The following is a 25,477-nucleotide window of genomic DNA, read 5'->3' as shown; positions in this document are numbered from 1 at the left end:
CTTCGATTTCAACGAGCTTTATGTATTTGTTTGGGATACTAATCTGAAAACAAAAATTCTAAAGACTAACAATAAGTATTAAATGATGTCGATTTGTTATTTTATTTCAGTGCTTCTTTATAACTAGTACCTACTCCAGATTTAAATCACATTCAGATTTAATTCACATTTTATTAAATTTAAGTTTTAACGCAATTAACGATAATTTGTGAATCGCCCTCTATATACACAACGTGCTATCGGTGCTATACGCATCGATGTTCGAAGACGGCTCGCGATTGGTCCACGATAGGGCGGTACACTTGTCGTCGCGTTTCGTGTTGCGCATGCGCGGCGATCCTTTCGCGCCGCCGAATCTCCTGCGCGATAAATGCTCCGTATGTTCTATGCTCGCAGATGCGCGGCAAACGGCGCCGAGCGAGCATCGTTGGAGTATTTCTCTCTCTCTCTCTCGCGATCACATCCTCCCGGTGAGATTCCCTATCCCCCGTGACGCGCGGTACGAATGTACAGACGTCCGGCGCAAAAAATCGGAGCGGTTGAATCTCTGACGACGAGCGCGTCGCGTCGCGTCGAGGAGCGGTTTCATCCTCTCGCTCGCTCGCGGTGTGTTGTGCGCGAGACTCTAGGTCGCCGACGATTTGTGTTCAGTGCAACGGGTGCGACCTTGTCCTGAAACAGCTGCCGGAGGAGAGAGCAGGAGCATTATACGTAAGTTGAGAAGATGAGGAGAACGAGATTACAAGAAAGAGAGAGAGAGAGAGAAAGTTGTGTATGTATGAAAGAGAGAGAGAGAGAAAGAGAGTGAGAGGATGGCGAAGGGTGGGAAGGGCAGGAGGATGTAAGCTTAAGCTTTCTCACGGCGGAGGATGCACTCTCGGGCCTTTCTTTTGGAGGCTCGAACAATTATTCTTATACATATAAACTATATAAAGTACTCGCGACAAGTTACAGAGATCCTCTCTCTCTCCTTCGTCTCTTTCTCTCTCGAAATACGTCGATAAAGCGCGTGTTCAGCTTGTTACTCTCAACAACTACATCTTGTTCTTGCGAGAGAGAAAGACGCGAATATAATATCCTTTTTTTTCGCATCGAAATGATGAACACGCTCTACTTGAATTTATTCGAGTCGCATCGCTCGACGAGCCCGGAATGTTTTGGTTCGGATGGTCCCTGAGGTCAACTCGCGAAGGTCGCGAGTCGGCAACACGAATACACATGTACATATAGCGTATTGCGTATGCTCACGAGAGAGCGAAATTCTTCTCCCCCACCCCCTTCCACCCTCGCCCCCTTCCCCATGAAATTGATACTTCCGTGCAATCACGGCTCCTCGAGCAACGGCTTACACGCAATTAATACCTCGCGCCACTTGTTGCTGTATTACTACCTGTAGACGATGACGTATAAATGCACGCTTGACTTAACGAATGTCGCTCGAGGAATTTGTATAATATATATGCTATAGAATAAGCGCGCGAATGATAATATTTATCGGTCAATCAGCGTCTGAGACACGACGAGGGGAACGGAGTATCTTTCTCATCCCCGATCGCTTGCTCCTGTTTGTCGTCGGGAAATGCGACATCACGATGTCAACGAATGCTTTAGGGAGGTTATATTCGCGGGAGAAGTAATTAAAATGTCTTGCACCACGCGATTAAGTAATTATCTCGTTACAAAGGATGGGCCGAGTCGATCAATCGTGACGATTGCACAATAATAGGGAAGGAAAAATAAATAACGTTTGGATCTTATAAAATGCGCTGGAATAATAAATATAATAAATGATACGCGTTTAGTATTCACTTAAAAAAAAAAATAGTTTTAAAATTGTCAAAGAATTAAAAAGCGGTGTAGCAATAAATAATTCGGTTAGTTAATATCACGTGTAATAAATTAATGAAACTTCTGTTCGCTAAAGTCTCAACAAGTGTGGCTTCCAAGGTTAATTCTGTCACTAAATCATAGTCTGATATGCGGATGACATAATTGAGACTTTTTTATGCATGAGGTACGCGATGAATTAGAGATATAACTGTTACATTCTTCTATTACAGCTTCGGAATATTAATAAAAATTATACACATAAAACGCATATATATATATATATATATATATATATATATACGCGCGCGCTCTATATATTATAATATGATATAATATACAGGATGCGAAAAAAATACAGGAATCCTAAAATATCTCGAAGGAAATAGAGGGGTTAAAAAAAAAAAAGAAAAAAAAAACATTACATTACATTAGGTTTGCAAGATCGACTTTAAACGGAAAGATGTAAAACTATATATTCGTAATGCGTATCTAACGGTGATGATCTCACGTCGTAAATGTTTGCAAGAGCATGCGGATAAGAATTGGATCCGCCTGCGAGATTCCCATTGTGCCAAATGAGAATGACCCGCGTAGATTCTCATCTCGAAGCTATTTTTGTTGTGTTGAATTGAAATGTGAACATCGCGGCACGTCCTCGGCTGTAAATGGATACATCATGGCCTGGAAGAAATATAATTAAATTATGATCAGGGAGAGAAATAAAGAGGGAGGAGAGGGGGGGGGGCAGTTGTCAAATAATATATACTTGACTTATATGTACGTGCAAAATATCAGCGTGACTCCTTTTCAAAGCTCACGTAGGCTTCTAAATGATCCTTCTACGAATGACAGATAGATGTAATTATGATTAATAATTATGACTAATGTAATGTCTCTTGTCCAATAGACAACTTCGTGAGCATCCAAGGCTTGTCATTGCGCGTGTTTATGTTCGAATAAAAACAATATTTTAACGTCCCGTTTTAACATCTCATAAATGTATCCTAGATAAATGACACGGTGTAAAACAAGAACCGTTAATTCTCATCTCGGTTTTCATTTCGCTTTCATCGTACAGGTGGAGAAATATATAGATATCGGTGTTGAAAATCTCACACGCACGTGCCTTTACATTATGTTGATATTTTTAGCAACCGAGCCGTTATAAACATCAAAGCTACACGCTTGGAAGAGGTCAAAATCCGTTATTAGCGGTTATTAGTCGAACGGAAACGGTCTATTCTAGCGCAATTTAAAGCGCGTAGCCGCCAGATTATTCCTGTCAAAACAGTTTCAATTACACCGCCAGGATGACTGTATAAGTTTTGGGTCGGTTTGACACATATCAGTCGATATGTTCCGACATCCTCGACGTATTCGAGGAGTCTACAAGAGATAATTCAATTATAGCAGTCTCCTTCGCCGCCCGGGAATCTATTTTATCACGAACAGTCACTTATATCGATCAGCTAGCGCCTTACTATGCTTCTAAGCGATACCATTTCATTTTTTACGTTTTTTCTATTTATTATTTGTACACATTAGAAGTCATTAATGCCATAATATTTACGTTTTTGATTCATGTTTTTAAGCATTTTTAAAAATATTTATTCCGAGCTGCCTAGAGTTTTGACGTTTGTTTATCTTTGACACATGTGTGTGTGTGTGCGAGAGTTTCAATATAATAGTAAATAAATAATCCATTAAAGTAAAATCTACTTGAAATTAATTAAAGGGAGAGAATATGGTTCTAAATTATATTTGTTTTCTTCTGAAGTTTTCTTCTTAATATAAAAAAAGCCCTTTACATTCTCTCTTAATTATAATTGCTATTTTCGGGGATCTCGATGTTTTCGTAAATGAAAAGTAGCTGAAGAATCGAAAGTTAGCGAAAGCGTCTCTTTTTATCCTTTCGTCTAATGTTAAATGTCCTCGTCCGATATGACGCATCCGCAAGCAGTGCACCCCTCGTCCGATATATCACACAAAGACCACCCTAACAGAATAGATTCGCAGGCCAAATCACCCCGTCGTGCGCGAGCGCTATAGCGCGCGCGAGGAAGAGAGAGATGCATAATGCCCTCACAATGAGAGGGCAATGGCATCGCAAAGCATACCGCCTGTCGTTATGGTAACGTAAGTCCACCACAGGTCGCTTTTCTTTTAGCATTGTCCATTGGCCGTCCTGTACGTTGTATCTCTGTTTTTTTTTACCCCTACGCTTCCGTTGCTACAACACTTTTATAACAATATTTATCGTTTCCGAAAATACTATCAACATCATCCTCCGTATTCCTGTCTTTCTCGATTTTTCTTACATATTCAACTTTTAAGTTATTTATTCTCGTTCGCCTATTTCGAACGAACATTATTTAATAATAATACTAAAAATAATAATAATAATAATAATAATAATAATAATACTAAAACGATAATAATAATAATAATGATAATAAAAATAATAATATAATAATATAATCATAATAATATTATAATAATATAATCATGATAATTATAATTATAATAAGAATAATAATCATAGAATAATTGATTATTAAATCAAAATGTTCAAAGTTTTAATAAATAATTCAGAGAAATATTTGTAGAAATTATTTGATTTGACGGAGTAGATGAAAATTGTGCTTTAGGCAGAAATGTGCTTAAAAAAATCGCGATAGCTCGTAAAGATTGCCGTTAGTATCTCAAGACCTCTCGTGTATAAGTTTTGATCTCTTTTATCTTTCTTTCAGCGAGTTTAAATCTCGTTCAGCTTTTGTTTCCTTCCCTTTAAAATGTCTCTTTGATGAAAATTTATCATAACTTTTTTCTTATTCTATTTAATCTTCCAAACTTTTTCTTTTGCGTTAGTTAATACTTGAAAACACACATACACATACATGATCGAAGAAATGTTTGATGTCACGCGAAAGAAGAATGCGAAAATTTGAATATCTATGAAATAATTTTACTTCAACGTTATTATTTTTTTATTAGAAAAGAGATTATTTATTTTAAAGAGAAATAAGATGATAAGAGAAGAAAGGCGCGAAGAGAATAATCGAATCGCCGATATACGATAGGTGTCTGAACGACTGAAGGGAAGATTGATTAAACGAATCTCATTAAGCGGGGCAGTCATAAAGCTTCTCGTGTGGACGAAAAAAATTTCTCGAACATTTTTGAGAAGTTTCGAATCTCTCTCGAATAGGATATCGAATGATTAGATGACGCTTGTCGATTCGCACATTCCATTCGCGATTATGCATCGTAAGCACGAAGACAAAACGGAAGAAAGGGGTTACCGACCGTCTTCCGTCACGACACCTTCCCGTTCTCTCGTTCTCAACAGCCACCTCTCCCTTACGTGGTACATCCGCGTAAAAACCACATTCCGACCACCGAGACTGCCCCGAGAGCCTTCCTTAATGCTCTTCTTTTTTTTTCAACGCCACTCCCGTTGCACCTGCTTGCACACGGGATGCATCTGCTCTCTCGCTGCATTCTTATTATATTTGATTCCCGAGGGAAGCTCTCTTTCTCCCTCTTTCGTGTATTACGAGATATGACGTCCCGCGACGCTGCGCCGCGGGGAATAAGAAATAGACTTGCATGAATTCTATTGCGATGAGAGAGAGAGAGAGAAAGGATATGACAATTTTTATAACAGATGATTATCCTCGGTGATCGAACGCGACAGAGATTGTCGAGTACATTATTCGTGATGCCTTAAATATTTTTCGCGATCTGTCAGCTTAATCGGCCATGAAGCAATTCGCGCTTGACGGAAATCAGCTGAGCGCGTCGTGAAATAATCAGGAAGCTATTATAGCACCGGCTAACTGGAGCTGTCTCGTTCGTTCGTTCGTTTCCTCTATATTTCTGCGAAAGATTGATGTTAGAATTTCGTGTATTCCGAATCGATGAATAAACACCGACAAAATATTATCGATTATAGCGAAAAGATATAATCGCGAGCGTATAAAAGCAAACGATACGCTCGTGGATAATAACAATTGTAGGTAATTTTCCACTATGTTGACTGATTTTTATCTCTCATTAGGACACGTGATGGGGAATATAATATATTAAGTGCATAAAGTTAAACGTATGTTCGCGTGCAATTATACGATTAAAATTCTAGCTACCTAGGGAGGAACCACCCTTAATTAATATTCGTGTAATATTAATGTTAATATTTTTACATTTTTTAATCTCTCTTGCAAAATGTTGAATAATATGTATACAGGACGATATATTTATATAACACGTAGAATCAATTCTCAAAAATGATCCATCCTATGTGTAAGAAATTTATTTTTTTCAATTTTTATTTATTTTATTTATTTGAAAATTCTGCTTTAGAATTCTATATTTATATATATTTTTTCCATATAAAATATTTGACGTTTAATTGCACATTTTTTCTTCACGTGTTGTATATCGACTTTTAAGATTGATTAATTTCATTTAACTGAAATTGATTTATTACGATATACGATTTATTTATAAAGAAAAAAGATTTTTATAATTTTTTACCTCTAACATCATAATCTTATACAGTCGTAAGGAACCAGGAATCTTTAGAACAAAGGGCAGGTTTACACACTTGATCTACGAAGACGCATTACGTGAATCCGCTTACGCATAATAAGCGCGTGTACGCGCGGATGTAGTACGTGTGTTGATTGCACGCTATGATGATTCGCCATTGTGTCGTGAGAGCGTTATAACAGCGTTCCCTTTTACCACCCACACATCCTCGCTCGCATCTCGTAATATTCGTGAGAATTTCCCGGTCCAACTTGCATATCTCCATTTTCGTCTTTGTCGCGCGAAGGAAATAGCATATTGACTCCTTACGATTGAATAAATTAAATTTATGATCTAATAAATTAGCGTTAAATATCTCCCCCCTCTCTCTCTCTCTCTCAATCTTTCTCATTCGAATCTTTGACTTGAATGTTCAATTTCAACTCGTTACACTCGAATCGGTACTTACGTAAGTTACATTTACGATCGAAACGCGATCGTGTCTTTTTAGTAGTTTTTATCGGCACTAAAAAGCCGACTGATCAGTGGCATTTCGTCGTCGGTGAAAGCGCGCGTTACAAAGTCATCGGGGGAGACTTTTTGATATGGAAACACACACGTGAATGAACGGCGGCGCCGTGCAACGTGTACCGTTGCTTGGTTAAAGACTGAGGACGCGATATCGATCAAGAATCCGGTATAAGATAATTGCGCGAGAGGAATCAGCGAGAATCGAGGCATTTCCGTATCAATGATTTTTGGAGAAAAACAAACGAGCAGAGTGTCTTATCAAGCACGCTTTTTCTTTTTTATTAAAGGACACGAAATTGATAAAAACCAATTTGGTTCCGCTTTCTCGAACGCGAACGATGACTCTTTTTGTGGAAATTTGTTTTATTACGGAATATATTTTCTCTTTTTTTTTTATATAAACGAGAGAGATTCACTTCAGGTATCCTCAAAAAACGAATATAAATTCCGCGATTACATTACGGAGTTTATCTGTAAAATGTATATTTTAATAAAATGATTTAGAACAAGCCTATATACGAATATCTGGAAAACAAGTTTGTTTTTTTTTGCCGAAGAATGTAATGAAACGTTTTTTTTCTAGCATTCATTGAAACGCAATAATAATTACTATATGCACGCGATAATAATTACGACTATAATATATGCAACGCCATCACTGATGGTTATACATTAGCATGCATTGCGGGATCAGTTTACCTTGAAATCTCGCGACGTAGTTCGCGACGACGAAGCGGAAACGTCAACGTATATTCACGGTGCGTCGCGTGTCTATTGTGCTCACAGCTGATTATCTCGATACAAAATTCGTTCCAGATTTGTCGCTTGCACTCTCGACTGTTCCTATGAAAAATTATGGAAATCGTGCTCGTTTTTGAAGAGCGTAGAAAGGCGATACATCGTTGTTTAAATTCACTCGCTCAGATCCTTTGCGAGAAAGTCGCGCCGAGAGACACTCTATACGACATCCTATATATATATATATATATATATATATATTGCTCTTTTTTTAACGTTTAAAGAAGAACGGAGTTTTAGTGAGGGCCACGTCGTGCATACAATATTAGCGCACGTTTTGCTTCCCGTTAGAAAGGAAGAGAGAAAAAGAGACGAGGGTCCCTTTTGACAGTTAGATTGATTCAATTTTCAAGTAACGCAAATTTAATTTTGAGACAATTATTTTTCGACTCATGTTTATAGGAAACTTATTGTTCAGAATTAAATTTCCTATAAAATCTCAAAATCTGGCCGAAAGCTGTTTGAACCCACTCTGTATAGTGCGGGGAAAAAACAATTCGCAATGATTTCTCGCCTCTGGCGCGATGTCGCGATCCGGTATTGCCCGCAGTGATGGATCACCGTCAAACAACATAAATAAAGGGAAAACGCGAGGAGATGCAGCTTCTTGCGGTACAAAGTCGGGAGAAACCGGGGACTAAGGGGGAAGGGAGGGAGGAGGAGATTCAAGCGCGCTCGATCTCGCGGCGGAGTCGACCTACTGACCTGGAACCCCGGCATCTCGCGCGCTATCTCGGGTGATCCAATTTTCCGCACGTCGTCTCGTTTCTCCCTGTCGGCAGGACGCGCGCGGACGTTTCGCCCCCGGTAGTCATCGATTTCCGGGAGGAATGCGGGAGCCTGCGGTCCCTCCGGGTCTCCACGCCGGAGCTCTACGACGCTCTCGATTTTCCCGGCGATGTCGTTCCCTCCCGTCCCGATCCCCCTCGTCCCCTTTCTCGTATGTTCTGGTTACCCGTTGAGAGATTTCAATCGGATGGCCGGACGAGTCTTGAGCGTGCCATGTTTGTCGCGTTGAAGATTGCGAGGCCATGGAAACTACGCGGGGATGATGCGTGGTTTTCTCTCTCTCTCTCTTTCTTTCCCTCGAAGAACGAGGACCAACAGCTGCTGCAGTTCGCAGTCGATACCGCGCTGCGCCGAAGCAACACGAGACGACGGGGAGGATGAAGGGAGTTCTCGTGCAGTAACGAGAACCGTGCTCTGGATATTTGATATTGGATCGCTTGATCAAGCTTTTCCAGCTTCAGATCCTTGACGATCTTTGGTCGACTCGAATTCGAGTAGAACGGAAATCTCTCGACGATTCTGACGTTTTTTATTTTTTCAAGCGAAACGAGGAAATATCGAGGAGATCGTCGCACATTTTAATTCCCAGCGCTGAATATCCTGTGGGAAGATAGAGATTTCATAAGCGACACTTCCATATTGCTCGTGTAATTATGATCTTTGCGAAGAAATAAAAAACTTTGAAACTATGAGAGAACCCCTCTCCCCCTAGGTTTTAATCTGGACAGAGATCTGTAGCACAGTCAAGGACGTCGATTGCCAGAATCACTTTAATTCGCGCGTCAATACGACGGAAAAAGGAATAAACATCCTTGAGACTGATTGGCAACTCTAGCTGTCTATGTCTCTAATTCGGACAATTCTCTCTCCTCATTATTTCCCGCCCACAACATGCGACGATACGTTTGTGCGTTCGCCTACGCTAATTAGTCAGTCGTCGGACATATTTGTCTCTCGCAAAATCAGCTTCGAATCGAAGCATATATGGACGACGATAAGAAGTTTTAAATGTATATAGCTTATTATTAGTCACATTGCAGTAGCGAGTCCTATAATTATATTATATTTATTCTTTTTTTTCTTCTTTTCTTTTTTTTTCTTTTTTTTTCCCTTTTATTTATTATCATCTCGCTTTCTTATCTCTCATTCTTCTTCTTCACCACACATTTTGAAAATGCTATTAACATCATACATTTTGAAAACGCTATTAATTAAATATTGTTATTAAAAATCTAATTACTAATGCATATTAAAGATTTATAAATTATATATACGCAGAATGTGTGCAAGGCATTTTTCATCTATAAATACTTTAACTAATTTTCCTTAGCAAAAAATTTCGAGATAGATATTTGCCTTTCTTTTTAAAATTTCTAAATATCTTCTAATCTTCAAATTATGAATTTATCAAAATAAAGTTTACTTGAAGCCGAGAAATCGCTCGATTCTAATCGTTGATGAGTTAGAAACGTCTCTTGACGTTTGCATTAAAGAGAAATTAGCTTCGAATTGATTAAAATATCCGTAAATGAAAAATAGATGATTTCGATAAATTTAGAACGTTCATGCATATAATTAACAAACGTATTAATTTATTGCAGGTGCAGTTGAGAAATTTGCTGTGAAAATGAGTTGCGCGTCGCAGTGCGCCAAGTACTTTCTCTGCTTCTTCAACTTCGTATTCTTCGTAAGTATATGAATTTTCGCATAATAATACTGATCTGAACCAGCGTCTGCATTTCCTGCGTCTGCACTTTGCGAGACGTCGCGATCGCGCAGCTGATAATTCATCAACGTCGCAACTGGCCACGATCCACGATCGCGTAATTGCACTTCGCTCAAACCCCTCGCTTTGGGGACCATCACATTGAAACATATGTCTCACTCGTTTCATACATACGAGCAAATTATACGTGCCTGATAGGACACTAATATCTCGAATTATGGGAGCGTTAACGTTGTAAAAAAAAAATTGCTATCTATCTCGTGACGAGAATAAAAGAATATAATTGTGTACTTTCAAAAATCTCTTTTAACAAAAAAAAATCAATTTATTTATTTATCTTGGTTTTTTGTAGATTATTTTATCAGAAGCGAACGTATAAAGTTTAATTTCGCATGTTGGATAGATTGATAAAATGTGTCAAAGATTTTTTCATTTTTCACGTACCCTTTTGGGACAGATAAATATATAATTTATAATGTGCCTGCGTTGCGATCGCAAATGAAAATTGCCAAGCCCGTGCTTCGAGTTCTGGGCCCCGCTTCCTTTGATCAACCTTCAAGTCCATGAAGCAGAACGGAGATGTACACCGAGATACCTCGTGTTTTGCAGGTCGCCGGAGGAGCGGCACTGACTGTCGGCATTTGGCTTTTCGCCGACAGAAGCTCGTTCACCAATCTCATTGGGAAGCTCGACGAAACCGACATCTTGGTAAGAATGTGAACAAATCATATAAATTGTAAAAATGGTAGCGCACGCCAAGTGTGTATTTTTTCTGTCTTACTTCCGAGAAAATCATTATGACTCACCACCTGTTTGCGCGATCGTACGCAAATTGGCCAAGCACTAAAATAATGCAAGCGCTCCGATGTTCATCTTGCAAATACGTGAATAGAAATACGGCGAAGCCAAAACCTCGCTATTTTAACTTTAAGGGGGCATACCCATTTGAATTCTCGAAGAATGAGTACATTTTCTAGATTTTTTGCACCGCAATATTTTGATAAAAACTTCTTTTACAATATTAATATCATTAAGTACTTAAATAAAAATTTTTAGCTTAAACAATTTTTTTTTTTAAGATTATACGAATATTTGCATATTTATATTTCTTTTTAGTTTGGAGGACTTCTGCAAATATTTATATAATTTAAAAAAAAAATTTTTTTTAAGCTGAAAATTTTTATTTGAATACTTAATAATATTGTATTAATATTAATATTAATAAAAAAAAAGTTTTTATCAAGTCGTTGCGTTGCAAAACAATCTAGAAAATGTATTCATTTTTTAAAAATTCAAAAATGTTTTCTTAATTTAATTAGTAAAACGAAATCTTTCGCAAGATCGCGATCGAAGATAGAATATTGTCACTTTCAATATCTTGAGGAAATTGGACAAAATAATGGTGAAAATATTGGTTTGTATACGAGCGTTTCGTTGTGCTAAATTACTGCTGCAGTCTACGAGCGCTTCTCTATCGCTTTCTTATTCAGATAAGATCGCGATAATTTCCATGACCGATGTGTATCCTGAAATCTTAGACGGAACAGATTTGAAGCGAAAAATATTTAATTAAGCGTCTCGTTTTCAAAAACTAATAGTTCTGTCGACGAATTCTAATTACACTCGCGATTAATCAATTTTCTTTGCTAATCTTATTACAATCGCTACAAGCTTTTCAAAACTCTTTCACGATTCTTCGCTTCTCTCGCAAGAGGAAAAACTTCCGAGCAGAGTTTCCGATCTCTCCGCACTGGCTTATATGTTAGAGAAAAAAAATGCCTCGTGTGCGTATTCTTATAACTGGCTATTTATATCGCTCCAAGTTTCTTTTGCGCAATCTTGGTAATTATGTTGTAAGTTGGTTATGCAATTTAGAGGTAGGTGCAACAAGAAAGTTCTTTACCTGAACGGGACTGGATTTGGTGTTACTGATACACGCGCGCGATTATTGTTTATCGGTAGAAGTATCTTTTTCTCATTTAACTTGTATATGCATTTCGCATACATAGATTATTCTTGACGTTTACTTTTGCCAATAAATCCCTTTCGTTAGCATTGGAAAACTATCTGCATACTAGCGTGGCTTTTATTCATTAACAAGCACGTGTGAGAAATGCAAATGTGTAACAAGATATGCGCGATGTACTATATACGTATTGTAATACAATACCATTGTCTGTATTATCGATATGTCAGTGTCGCGACGACACGCGCGTATTAATTATTAACATGATTTTCCTATAATACGTTCTTGTGGCGAAGCGTTTTTCTTTCATGAATTCTTTAATTTCTCTCGATTTTTTTTATAAAAATAAATTTCTTACTTTTTGATATCATATACTCGAATAAATAAACAAATTATATCTTTCTCCAAGTTTCCGATGAGTTTCAAAATCTCTATAAAATTTTTATAGGAAATTTGTTTTAGGTCAACTTACCAGAGGTGAGTTTTTCTTCATTTTTTTTCTTCAGAAAGATGTCAAATATACGATAGAATATTTAACAGTCATAACGTACCTTTGCTAGGCTTTCTTAACTACAAGTCGCATACAGATACGAGATAATCTTACGTTTAACGAGGTGCTTGACTCTATAAACTGCGAGGAGAAAAGGCATAAAAAGAGCTACTTGCCTTAAAGATCGTCACGATTAACGAGGACAATAGAGAACATATATACTTCCTTTGAATAATTATTATTGTATGTTGCTCTCTTTTATCCTGCGCATCTAATTATCTATTATTGACGACATCACGTGCCTATTTTTTTCCTCGGTTCTTATAGCATCGTCATAAGGCGCACAAAAGTTATATAAATTTTAGTTTTACGTGCGAAATCAAATGTGTCCCTATTTAATACGGAAGATACGGATGTAGAAAAAAGATATAAAGATGTTCTCAAAACAAGTAAAAAGGAAAGAATCCTTTTCGCACAGTAATTTTCTTATACCGGCAAACGTAGCGTAGAAAAGTGTATGCGCTGTTAATTATTATAGTTAGAGGATGACCCATCGTAATGTCCACTTTCTAATACGTTGTACTTCTGCTTCGAGAGTCTTCTTATCACTCGCTTTAACATTTATTAATTAACATTTATTCTGTTAGTTTTACTTTATCTTTTGAATCTTGTTTGCTCTTGATTGCAACGATTATTCTCGATTTGATGCCACAAAAAATAATGACCCTTTTGAATTTCATATATACAGGCTTATATTCTGAGAGATGATTTGACAATTTGACTTTTGAAAATTTATTACAATATCCTTTTTTTTTATTTAAATTGGCAAATATCTTAATATCTAATTTATTCATTTCTTTTTTGTGTGGGAGGGGGGAGCCTAGCAATCGAGTGAGTGATAAGAAAAATCTGACTGGCAGATTGTTTGCACGCGCAGCGTGATGTACGACGTAGGTAGACGGCAATGCTACCGCAGGGAGAGAAACCAAAAACATAATTATCGGTACTTGGTCGTTGATGAGATGATTGCTTGTCACATTAGCGGAATGCGTGGGAGGATCGGGGTGATCTCCATCGCGGATTCGTAGTCCACTGTTGGACACGTATAGGGGCCAAAGCTCTCGAACGGTTTGACGTTTCTTTTGACAATCCGCGAATATCCAGTCTCAATGGGGGACATCGTCCCGAATTTTTTTTTATATTTACATCACACATTGCTCACGATGATGGAGGAGCTAGATAGCGGAACGCCAGGAAAAGTAAAAGTGCCACTTTCGTTTTCCACGTATTTCGCGTAAGCGGCGAAAGGATAACGCGCGCGTTTCCTCGTGATAAATTAACTTATTACAGTGATAAATATCTATTTAAATGCTCGATATATATAATGTATTTTTAAATTTTTTGTGATTTATGATTCTATTAAATATAATATGAAAAAAAAAATTAACGCAATTAGTATTACTTACGCGTTATTAGCGAAGACTCAAGACGCTTAGAAAGTCGCTTCTAATCATTTCTAATCGGAGACGGACTATAACTCGTAATTGTTGTCTCTCTTACAATTAGAAACTCCTCGCGAATAGAATTCTCGATTTGAAAATAAAGTGAGTTAGTTGCTTAAGATGTTGAGCCTTATCTAACAGTCTGTTGATTGCTTAAGATGTCAAGTCTTAACTAGCCTGATAGTTGCTTATCTTTGGAGAGAATTTATTAGGTCAATTGAAAAAGTTAGACTTTTTGTCGGAAAAAAAATTTTGAAAGAAAAAAGTTGACCTAAAACCGAAGCAAAGAATTTTGACAGTTTCAAAGGAAATGCGCTTATACAGGGTGAACCGAAATGCCCACAAACGTTCCACAAAAAATGTATAAATACTCTGCGTGTACAGAGAATATAGTAAATGTGCGGCAACAAGCGGACGTGAACGTAAAGACGAAGGACGATTAAGTGCTTCATCCTGGAGTACTGTTATCACGCGACTTAACGAGAGATAGTGCACTGTCGAGAGATAGTGACTTTACATTTCCTTGACAATTCTCGACTCCATTTCCTTTCACGTTTTTCGTCGTCATTGAAATTCAACGGGACATCTCCGATTCGTGATACCACGATATTAATTGCCGCTAAAGAACCGGAATCGACGATAACAATCTCAATCTTGTGCAATTGATTATGTATCGGCTAACGTCGCTATTGGCTGAGAACGATGATAAACGAACTCGGCTTGAAAGTAGAAAGGAAAATTTCTCTCTGTGAAGGAGACATTTCGGGTGTTCGATTCTCGCATAGAAAAACACGCGTCCTCTTTTCTCATCAAATATGCGCGATGCATCGACGAGCGTGAGCAAGGAATTTAGGACGTATTTAGGACGTACGCCGTTAGCTCCAGAAAATGCATTAACTCGCTGACGCACGCGCAACGCACATCCATGTACTGTAAATGCATTAAATTGGGTCATTTCGGAGCGATGTTGAACAGCTCGTGCGCGGGACGACGATAGAATTCTCTCAGCGAGAGAAACACCCTGTAAAACTACAAACTAATATATTCAACAGATCTCTGCAAGAGATGTTGAAGATAATCATATTTGTTTCAAGCCGAAGTCTGGGCTGTATAGTTTATCACTTGACTGCAATCGGCTTTCGATCAATCTGGCGGAACAAGTCGGTGAAACCGAACACGAGATACCCTTATTAGTCCTTTCACCTGGTGACCTGATTTTTCGCGGCACGCTTCGTGCCGTGCTAGTAGTAGAGGTCGTTCAGACGCGCCTATACGAGAGGCGACGTCAAACTAAAAATACCTTATATCCGTTCAACAGGTGTTCGAGATAAGAATATCAACGTGCTAAAGTAATCTTGTAGAGACAGATACAATATCGGCAGGTCGGTTTAGACCGCTTGCCTCGTTCCTGCGAACATAAAACAATGAATTGAATCACGATTAAATCATGATTGCCTCATCTAACAGCAGAAGTCGTAATGCTACGAAAGCGGTTATTTTCGCGTTATCTCTCGAGTGATCTCGTAAAAGAACGCGATAGCGCAATTATCTCTTTTATGATTCAAGGCTCACTCGAGTCGTTAATCAATTGCTACGGTTATCGAGATATATATTTTTCGAATCTTCAAGAATCCTTTCGATGGGGATTTTCGCATGCGATTGCGATCAGCACGGATGGGAGAATTTTTTGCGCGATTTCTAATTTTAACAAACGTCATACCGGGATCTTCGGGTCCAGCAACCATCGGTGGATGTGCATATCTCGTCGACGCCCAGCATAAAGGAACGTCTATGCTACCATGCTCTGTTGATCTGCCTCGTGAAACTCGATATCCATCATATGTGACGGAGACGACAGTTTACATGTAGTGAGCTTATAAGTATTCTAAATGCCCCTCGCGAGCCATTATGTCATCCTCTTATATCGAGCATGTTTTGTAACGACGTACAATATTCGCATGGATACTCGGTGATGAGTCGACAAGCTTGACTTAATAATAATTGTTTGCGACTTACATGCATTGGCATGCATATCTGCACAGTATACCTAATAATAAATATACAATAAGAACAATACAACGATTAGCAACAGAGCATTATTGATATCTTAATTTATGGAAATGAAATTACCGTTGCATGAGAGTTTGCACGTTGAATTTCATAAATGAATTATTCAAAGTGTTACACAAATACCTCATTTGTTACCTCAAATTACCGAGAATCTGATGATTTTTATAATAAGCGATTATAAAACTTTTAAGATATTCCGAGCGCGAAAAATTGCAAATCAAGAGCGGCTGCGTTTAAATTCTCGAAAGATTGACAAACGAAGATCTCTTTCGTTTTTTATAATTTATATTTTTGCAATCCCCGTGTGAAGAGAATTTCTGTGGCTTATATTTCTTATGTAAACGACTTACATGTTTGTTAATAATTAATTGTAATTGTGTATTGAATGTATCTATAAGTACTTTGATATTATGATAAATATACACGACTTCGATAAGATATTTTCAAGTTACATACATGGCAATCTTACATCCCGCATTCAATGATGAAATATTCATTGTAAGTTCGATTTGCATTCTCATCGTACCTTTCTTGTTTTGCAGAACAAAACGGACGCCGATGTCATCAGAATGATATCCTACATTCTTATCGTAGCCGGTGCTCTTACGTTTATCGTCAGTTTCCTTGGGTATTGCGGTGCCATGTTCGAGTCTAGATGTCTTCTCTGCGTCGTAAGTCCGTTCTAATGAAGCTTGTTTCATTCAAAATTCTCGACGTGATGTTTATGTACTCTGAAATGATTAGATATATCATTGAAAAAATATATTGCAAAATATAGAGCAAAACAAAAATACGAGTATCCAAGCTGTCAAAGTTTAAGTATTTCATTTTATGTTGGGGTTTTCAATTTTTTAATGTAAAATCATTACCCTTTTCCAGCTGTATCGGGCGGAATTATACAAAAGAATTTTCTGTGATTACAGTACGGCATTCTAATCTTGCTGGTTTTAGTCCTGGAGTGTGTGGTAGTTGGCCTAGCATTTGGACTTAAAGGAGATGTGCGTATTTATATAACTTTCCTGTTTTCTTGCACAAACGCGTGTTTTCATCTGCTGAGATCATAAGCTCGAGCGATTACGATAACCAGTGCGAATCGAAAAAATGACAATCACAAATATATTTGTAAAAGGCTTACTTTAATATGAAATTTAAATACAGGCCGAGGAAGGTACGCAGAACTTCTTGAAGTCGACCATCAAATATTATGCTGCCACCGCTGATAAAGCTGAAACAGTAACAGTCGCGTGGGATGGTATTATGAGCCAGGTAAATTTATCAATTATTATTTAATGAATACTTAATTAATTAATTGATTATCATTAATTAATGACAATAAATTAATTAGTAAATTAATCGGTACATCTTCCGGCTTTCATTTTTATCTTGCATCTATAAACGCGATTAATTGACTAAAGTGGTTCGCTAACTGGCATTATTATTCAGTATAAGTGAAAGTCGGCAATATTAGTCATATTAGGGAGTTATCACGTTCACTGTATCCTGCCACTTTGTAGCAAAATTACAAATCGCAAAATTACTTATCTTAAAACTTATCAATAAATTATGGAGAAAAAAATGCGTCATGGAAAATGTGACATTTATATTATTTATTGAAATCGATAGCTAGAAGTTATCATTAGTTTACCAAGAGTGTCATTAAATAATTAGCTAGCATAAATGATATAAGGATAGATAATAGTTTATCTAATTATTCGTGAATATATAATATACTTTCTCTGCATTTATTTCGATTATAATAAACGAAAAAGATAATATGCTTATAAAATGGTCAATGACACATGATAAATGAGCACATTATTTGATATTGATGGAAACATTTTCAGCTTCATTGTTGCGGCGTGGAAAGTTACCAAGACTTCAGCGAATATACGAATCTGACTTCAACCGGAAAAGTGATTCCCGAGGCCTGTTGTATAAAAATGAGCGAAGGATCTAACATTCTGAAGGATCCTTCATGTCCAATTAATCCTACCGCGTCCAATTCGTATCAAATGGTAAAAACTCAATATTTTATTATTTCACTGTGATCTTTTCTTTGTTACTCGGCGTATTTAAAATTGGGAATAGAGTCATCCGATACATTAGTGTAATTGTTGCTAAAAGATAGATGCTCATGATACGGACATGTATATTTACGTCTATAGCACACTTTCTCCTTGACAATTTTCTGAGCGTGACTCGGCAGTGGCATTGCGTGCTTCTAGTTCTTGTACGAGGCATCCGTAAAAATGTACGTACCAATTGAACGAATAGTCTCGTGCTATACGTGATGAAGAAACATTTATATAATTTCCATGTATAAATCTCACGATTATTTTCAAATCGGCGGCAAAAAAGATTTGATATTTTTAAAGTTTTATATTTTATAATATATATTAAATATTCCGTTTTGGGAATTTTTGGATTAAAATTTTGGAAAAAAGTCAAATCAAATTTACAGTTGAAACTCACTTGTGAAAAACAAGATTGATACCCGAAATTTTCAATCTCGATATTTTTCTTACAAAAATATTCAAATATTTTAACTAAGGAATTCGTACATAAAGTTACATTTACGTAAACGGAATATATCACGTAAGTTAATGATTGCTTGTTGCTAGGGTTGTTACAAGGCCATAATGACCACCATCGAGGAGAACGCGGCGATAGTGATCGGTGTGGCCGCTGTCCTGGTCTTCGTCGAGGTCTTGGTCATTATTCTGGCGCTTTATCTAGCCTGCTGCTACTGGCGTCCACAACATGGTAGGCTCGGTGTTAAAGTCAGTTATTAAATAAATCTATTATATAGTAATACCGTGCGCGCGCGCAAGAGTAACTTACGATATTCGTTTGAACGATTTCCCTCGGCCGTTAGTGATGCCTCAGTTCTCTTAATTGACGGTAAAATATGACCTCTTTAACACTTTGCAGTTTATCGATGCGTAGAACCTTCTGGCAAGGAATAACCTCGAGAGCAGAATGTGCTAAGCTTTCTGCCAGCAGTTCTTTTGAACGCAGTTCTTTTTCCTTTATGGACTTCGCGAATATACCTCGAATGTGTTTGTACGTGTATCATGTAACATACATGTATACACATACAAAATGATCATATATGCAGGCATGCATATATATGTATATATACATATATATATATATATATTATATGTATATATGAATATGTATACATGTAGGTACGTGTTTTCGTGTGTTTTCCAACGCAAAGACGACTCAAGTCGAATTCGGTGGCATCGCATCGACTGCATACTACACTGCATACAATTTCAGAATTATGACGTAAGAAATCGAAGGGTTGCGAATTGGAAGTAACGTACACATGAACTCTGTATTCAATTTCGATTGGAAGATCAATAATTGATTGACTTTGATCACTATTCGAATCCTTCGATTATGTTTTATCGACGGCATGTTAACGTATGAATTTTCGCGAAAATTGCGTTGAGCGGAAAAGTGCATTTTATAAAATAATTCATCCAATCATCGACAAAGCCTCGATTGCATGTACTAATTCAATCGCGGTAAGAGCTTCACTTCGACAGTTTCAAGTGCCAATGTATCAAATTCGTATTCATTTTTGCTGATTGTGAGATTCAATCGTAAAACATCATTGTTTTCGATGCCACAAGTACTCATTGATCGTTCAACATTTCTCGATGCATACATGAAATCTCTCCTTTCTTTAGCGAGAAGCTAAATAAAGGAGACACTTTACTTTCGCGACGCGAAACGGGACGAAGATGCTCGGAAATTTCTTTTCATGTCGCACACATACATTATTAGCATAAACTTTCGATTTCTGTCCGCTCAACGCGCGCTTATCAATGACTATATGAATGTGGTCGTCGCACTGTTCACCGTGCACATTATTCAAATGCTTTTAATGCTCGGGCGCGCAAAATGACCAAAAATAATGTAAGTATATATCCGGAATATTTCTCGAACGCCAACAGCTTCGAATTGTTCAAGTTGTTTTTCGAGATAAAGGCTAAAATGCAAGATCTCTACGCATTTAATAACACGTACCAATTGCTTATATCGGTTACGGACGGCAACTACCCGAGAAAGAACAAATAACTTAATTTCCTAAGATTCTTAATATTCATCGCACGTAGTTATTTCTAATATCTCACATTCCGTTTTGTGTCAGTACGAAAAAAAACAAAAACAAAACTGTTGCACACGATTTTTCACGTAGCGTTATAGACGATCGAAAGTGTTGCAGCACAGTTTCACACGTTCAGATCCTAGAGGAGGACGAACGCCTGATCGCAAATGTTAAAGTCACAATTTTATAAATGTTATTATACGCGCATATCCATATTCGATTTTAATCATGCACGATTTATCCTATTAAAAGTAGATCCTTTCCTCACAATCGGAAAGCATTGACAAATGGACGTTCTTTTAGCTTGTGTAGACGTATCATCAAGGCAGGCCTGGTGAGGTGCTGAAGTAAGGATGATGATTTTGATGGGGTTTGCTTTCAAGTAAGATGGAGGCTGAGGCTGTCAGTTGACAGCTGATCCCTCTCACGCTGCTGCTTTGCCGCAGCGTCTAGATCTATCCTCAATTTCTACTCTACAAACATTCTTTCGTGAATTCTATTGAGGCATGGTAGCTTTGCTCTCCACCCTTGCATGTTCATGCTGTTGTATATAATTTGACAGAAAGAGAGAGAGAGAGAGAGAGAGATATGCGGATATATGCGGAGGCAGGAGGGAGGCCCGATTGCATCGTTACGCAGCGCAACCTGAAACAGGAAGTGCGCTTAGCGAGGGATATCCTGATATAATATCATCGATGATAGATTATCACACTGCTTCTAGGGTGTGAATTGAAATAAGAAATAAATATTACAAACGAAAAGATAGAAGTCTGTAAAGTAGTCTAATATGTAAACTAGACGTTTTAAATCTGTGCAATCGTTGTTTCATGTTTATATCTAATCTAAAAAAAATGTTAATTATTATAATTAGACAGTCTTCGAGTATATAAAGACGCGAAATAAAGACATTGTTTCTCATAATTTATCCACAAGTAAATTACGAAGCAATAATTATAATTGCTGAATGAACGAGGCCAAAGTTGACAAAAATATAGATCGCTCTAATCGAAGCGTTACTTTTATAATATTCTTTTTTAACTTATACAAATTTATCTTTATATAGATATATATATATATATATATTTGAGCGAGAATTAAAAATTTTTGTTCTATCGCGCACATTATTGAATTTGCGCTGAGAAACTGAACGTATTCGTGCCAAACGAATATGCAATTGGGCCAAGCTTTAGCGTTACAATTTCATTTCATTTCATGATTTGTTCATACTCGAGTGACTACATCAGCACAAGTTATTAAACACACGTGGCGAAATTCTACTCGGAATTGTCGTACGCAGATAATAGAACATTAACTGTTTCTTTCCGTCCCTCCCCATTTAATTAATTAGAGAATAACTTAGTGATTCTATCGTCTCAATGTTGCAAACGCTATATACGTACCTAACAGATACATCACTGATCGCGAGATGAAAGAATCTCATTCACGCATAATATGTAAAGAACGTAAAAAAAGTTTATCACCGTAAATGTGGGTACAAACGTACAATTTCGAGGAGAAGTCCAATACCTTGATAAGAAATTGATAATGTGTATTAGTGTATATTCTCAATGTTTAACACACACTGCTGTATACGCAAACTGTATACGTATGCGCACCAAACACACACGCACAGAGAACGAAAGCAACAGATTCTAAGACTGAAAATTAAGAAATTAAATTTAACGCACATACATTACAATAATCTGATGATATGCGGATTTTACAAATCGATATCATTTTCTATGACGAGATACGTGTATTTAGATAAAGTATATTTTTGCAATTTTACGATATAGATAAAAACGAACAAACTTTTGATTCTTTGTTCATTTCGAAGAGTTTATATAGAAGTAAAATCAAATTTTGTGTTATGTATATTGCACGTATCTCTCGCAGGCGTATGTACATCTGTATACGTGTCGAAAATGCCAAAAATGCCAAAAAAATAATGATGCACAAATAATCTTACGCTTTTTCTTCGGTACCTTCGGTACCTCTCTAGATTTTTAATAACGATCTCTGATAGAGTACGTTTGATTTATGTCGCAGTAACATTGCGTAATCTCATATATTGTAGTGCGATGTTACAAAGAGAGTTGTTGAGAGAGTTGGAGCAACGTATCTGTAACATTATAATTTTACAATTGAATACTCTCTGCGCGTGTTGTATAATTACAGTGCCAATTATTCTAATCGCGCGATATCGGCTGAAGAAGCGTGTTTTAAATACGTTCTTTCTCTCTGTGTTAGTATGCGTGCGCGTACGTACACGACCGACACATAATTCAATTTTACGATGCTCTTTATACTCATGGCTACTAATTGTTCATGCCGCACATTCTAGACATTTTCGTTTCCAGTGTTAACTTGTTGGTGCTGCTGTTGACGAGGCATTAAGAGCATGGAACTGTTGAGTAGTGCCTCCTAGCACGTTGAGAGCCCTTAGTGTGCTCCTGTGCCTTGCTTGCTTGCGAAACTCTAGTTGCTAGCCCAGCCTAGGCTAGCTGAAAAATCGACCGACAGAAAAAAAAAAGATTCTGACACGCTTGAGTCAACGAAACGTTTTCGGAAAAATATTGGCAGTGACATAGAAGATATGAATCAATACGCTCATTATATATCGCGTTTCTCTTAAAAAAAAATCATTATCTAATTATCCTAGGATACATATATCATTCTTTTTTATTCATATATATTATATATGTATAGTATATATATACATATAATACATAGAGAGAGCGAGAGAAAACTTACGCGATATAAAGTTTCTCCAATGTCACTGTAAGTTGACAACGTTTCGTCTAGTATTTGTATTATGGAGGTACAAGCGTTTAAAGTAATGGAGAAACGGGATCGGAGATATCGTAGAGCTGACTAAAGTATGCTCTGCAATAATGAATGTTTTCTTTTTCATCTTTTCTCTTATCATCTATATCTTAATGCAAATATTAAATGTCGATAACAAATAATGAATGTATATACGCAAAATACGATAACATTAGATATTTTCATAAAACATTTTAGATGCTTGTATCATAACTCGGAATACTCATACGCGATATTTTGTCCATCTCGAAATGAAAAAAATAAATAGTGGAATATATTTGACGAAATATTCGTGAGACAGGAGGCCGATGTATACTTCTTCGGCATATCTTTTTCGCTATTTTATTGCATTCAACAGAATTTTTTGAGAACTTTCTTATATACGTACACTTACTGAACAATCGCAGCTTTACACACGAGATCTATATATTTTGGAGTAGCATTCGAAAGAACAGCCAGATAAAGGCGTTGTTAATTCTTAAAAGAAATTAAAGTATATATTTTCATGCGGGAAAAATATTTCATTCGACATTATATTATATTAAGGATATTATATTAAGGAGGAAAGAGAAGATACATGCGTACAAATTCTGTAACAGATTTATAGTAAAGATCTCGTGTTTATATTGGTACTGATTTCATCCTGATATATACTTCTAGCCTTGTATTTTTCTCATGTACCTGATTAATAAAAAAAAAGAGATTATCAGATATAAATATTTCTATGAGAAACGCGGAGAAAAATGGCGTATCATTGCTGATAGTATAGATCGGGAAGAGCATTTTACATACATTCACATTTTGTGAGCATCAAAAATCATAAGCATTTATATTTGAACGTTTATTCTCTTTTCTTTGTCAATTGTCCTGTATGAAAATGTGCTGCACATCACTGTGTTCCTAATAGAGGAATAACAATCAAACCTCCTTTTACCTCTGACACGTGCGCGAGAGAGCATCTTGAACTTAAAAAAAATATATATATAATATGTATCAAAAAATATTTTATCGTACATATACTTATAAATTATGTAATGTATAAAACAATGTCATAGCTATGATTGTATGCTTGCGTAAATACATTACGCGAGATTCACACAAGCTAATTGGAGGATTGAAACTCTCATGTAAAACTCGTTAGTTGTTAGTTTAAAAATATAATACACAGTAAAATGCTTATTTTTTTGACAATGTGCAGTTTAATTTAGAGATCAAGAACACGTTTTTTGCATGCAATATGCACTATAAAAATAATTATAATTTATTTTTAAACGTTCGCATAGAGAATGTGTCTGTCGAGTATATTAAAATAATGTAAAGGTTCTTTTTATTGCAATTTGATCCTTATGTAAATACCGATATTGCAAGTAAAGATCTAAGAGGATTTATTTCTCTCTCTTTGAAAAATTAAAAAATTAAAATATTTTTAAATATCTATTCTCAAAATCTCATCTCCTGACATTCTTATAGCCCATACATAAACTTGCATTTATATTTGAAAATTAAAATTTGGAATTAGATAGGGATAAATTGCAATATTGATAACCTAACTCTTATAAAGCTGTCTAATATGTAATTCCATAATATTATAAATGTATAAATTTCAGAAAGGCTATTTAAAATCAACAAAAAGTAATGATGTGAAAAAAACATGAAGCCTAAGACATCAGTTTAGAATCTTGTGTAGAATTTGTGGAAGTCGAGTCAAGATTAATGTGTTTATTCTGGAGTTGCGATAAAATAATGAATAAAGCGCGTGTTGTAGTTGTATCCTACGATAGTTTCACATAAATTAATATAATAATCTACATTAAACAAGTATCTTTTTGGTACTAAAGATACAGATCTATATTGCAGAGAGTTATTTTTGAAAGATTATGTGAGATGTTACAGTGATAAGATTGAAAAAAATGACAAAACAACACAGACACGGCCAAGAATGCATGATATTGCTTAGTTTAAGTTCAAAGTTTAAGATTTTTAGTAGGTATATTCATTTCTGTTTCGATACAATTCAGAATTATCATGAAATAGTTGTATCAAGATGTATTCAAATTTTATATACAGAGACTGATACCTGACCTAAAAATGTATATATTTGAGATGCGATTATCGATATACAGTTGTATTCCAATATATTATTATTAACTGTATGAGTACTGTACAATTGCATATATTAAGAATATAGTACGATTGATTTTTGTTAAGAGTATTACATGTTTTTTGTAAAAAAAAAGAGCTGTACACACAGAACCAAAATAAAAATTTTATATTATTCATAAATCCCAGATAAAAT

General features: G+C 36.4%; 1 protein-coding gene across 6 annotated transcripts; it reads left to right on the top strand.

Moving 5' to 3' along the window:
- Window positions 1-385: 385 nt before the first annotated feature.
- LOC126849410 (tetraspanin-1) lies at window positions 386-25,464 on the top strand. 6 transcript variants are annotated; one of them, XM_050591199.1, is made up of 9 exons: window positions 386-715; window positions 10,080-10,165; window positions 10,814-10,912; window positions 16,775-16,903; window positions 17,156-17,230; window positions 17,391-17,498; window positions 18,077-18,247; window positions 18,854-18,995; window positions 20,659-25,464. In XM_050591199.1, the coding sequence occupies exons 2-9, from the start codon at window positions 10,106-10,108 to the stop codon at window positions 20,691-20,693; spliced, it is 819 nt and encodes a 272-aa protein (XP_050447156.1). In that variant the 5' UTR covers window positions 386-715; window positions 10,080-10,105; the 3' UTR covers window positions 20,694-25,464. The 6 variants fall into 6 exon arrangements, with proteins under 6 accessions (XP_050447156.1, XP_050447160.1, XP_050447157.1 ...); XM_050591203.1 differs by having other exon boundaries at window positions 18,854-19,012; window positions 22,716-25,464; XM_050591200.1 differs by lacking the exon at window positions 20,659-25,464 and adding an exon at window positions 19,164-20,420 and having other exon boundaries at window positions 386-711.
- Window positions 25,465-25,477: the final 13 nt, after the last annotated feature.

The sequence above is a fragment of the Cataglyphis hispanica genome, chromosome 5 (assembly GCF_021464435.1).
Source record: "Cataglyphis hispanica isolate Lineage 1 chromosome 5, ULB_Chis1_1.0, whole genome shotgun sequence".
Classification (NCBI taxonomy): Eukaryota; Metazoa; Arthropoda; class Insecta; order Hymenoptera; family Formicidae; genus Cataglyphis; species Cataglyphis hispanica.
This window is presented reverse-complemented; position numbering and strand designations above follow the sequence as displayed.

What these genes read in the sequence shown, in the direction of transcription:
- LOC126849410 (XM_050591199.1), top strand. Translation starts at nt 10,106, where the DNA reads ATGAGTTGCGCGTCGCAGTGCGCCAAGTACTTTCTCTGCTTCTTCAAC. An exon ending in GGGATGGTATTATGAGCCAG is followed by an intron (nt 17,499 to 18,076) that starts GTAAATTTATCA and finishes AAACATTTTCAG; the next exon opens with CTTCATTGTTGCGGCGTGGA. An exon ending in CGTCCAATTCGTATCAAATG is followed by an intron (nt 18,248 to 18,853) that starts GTAAAAACTCAA and finishes GCTTGTTGCTAG; the next exon opens with GGTTGTTACAAGGCCATAAT.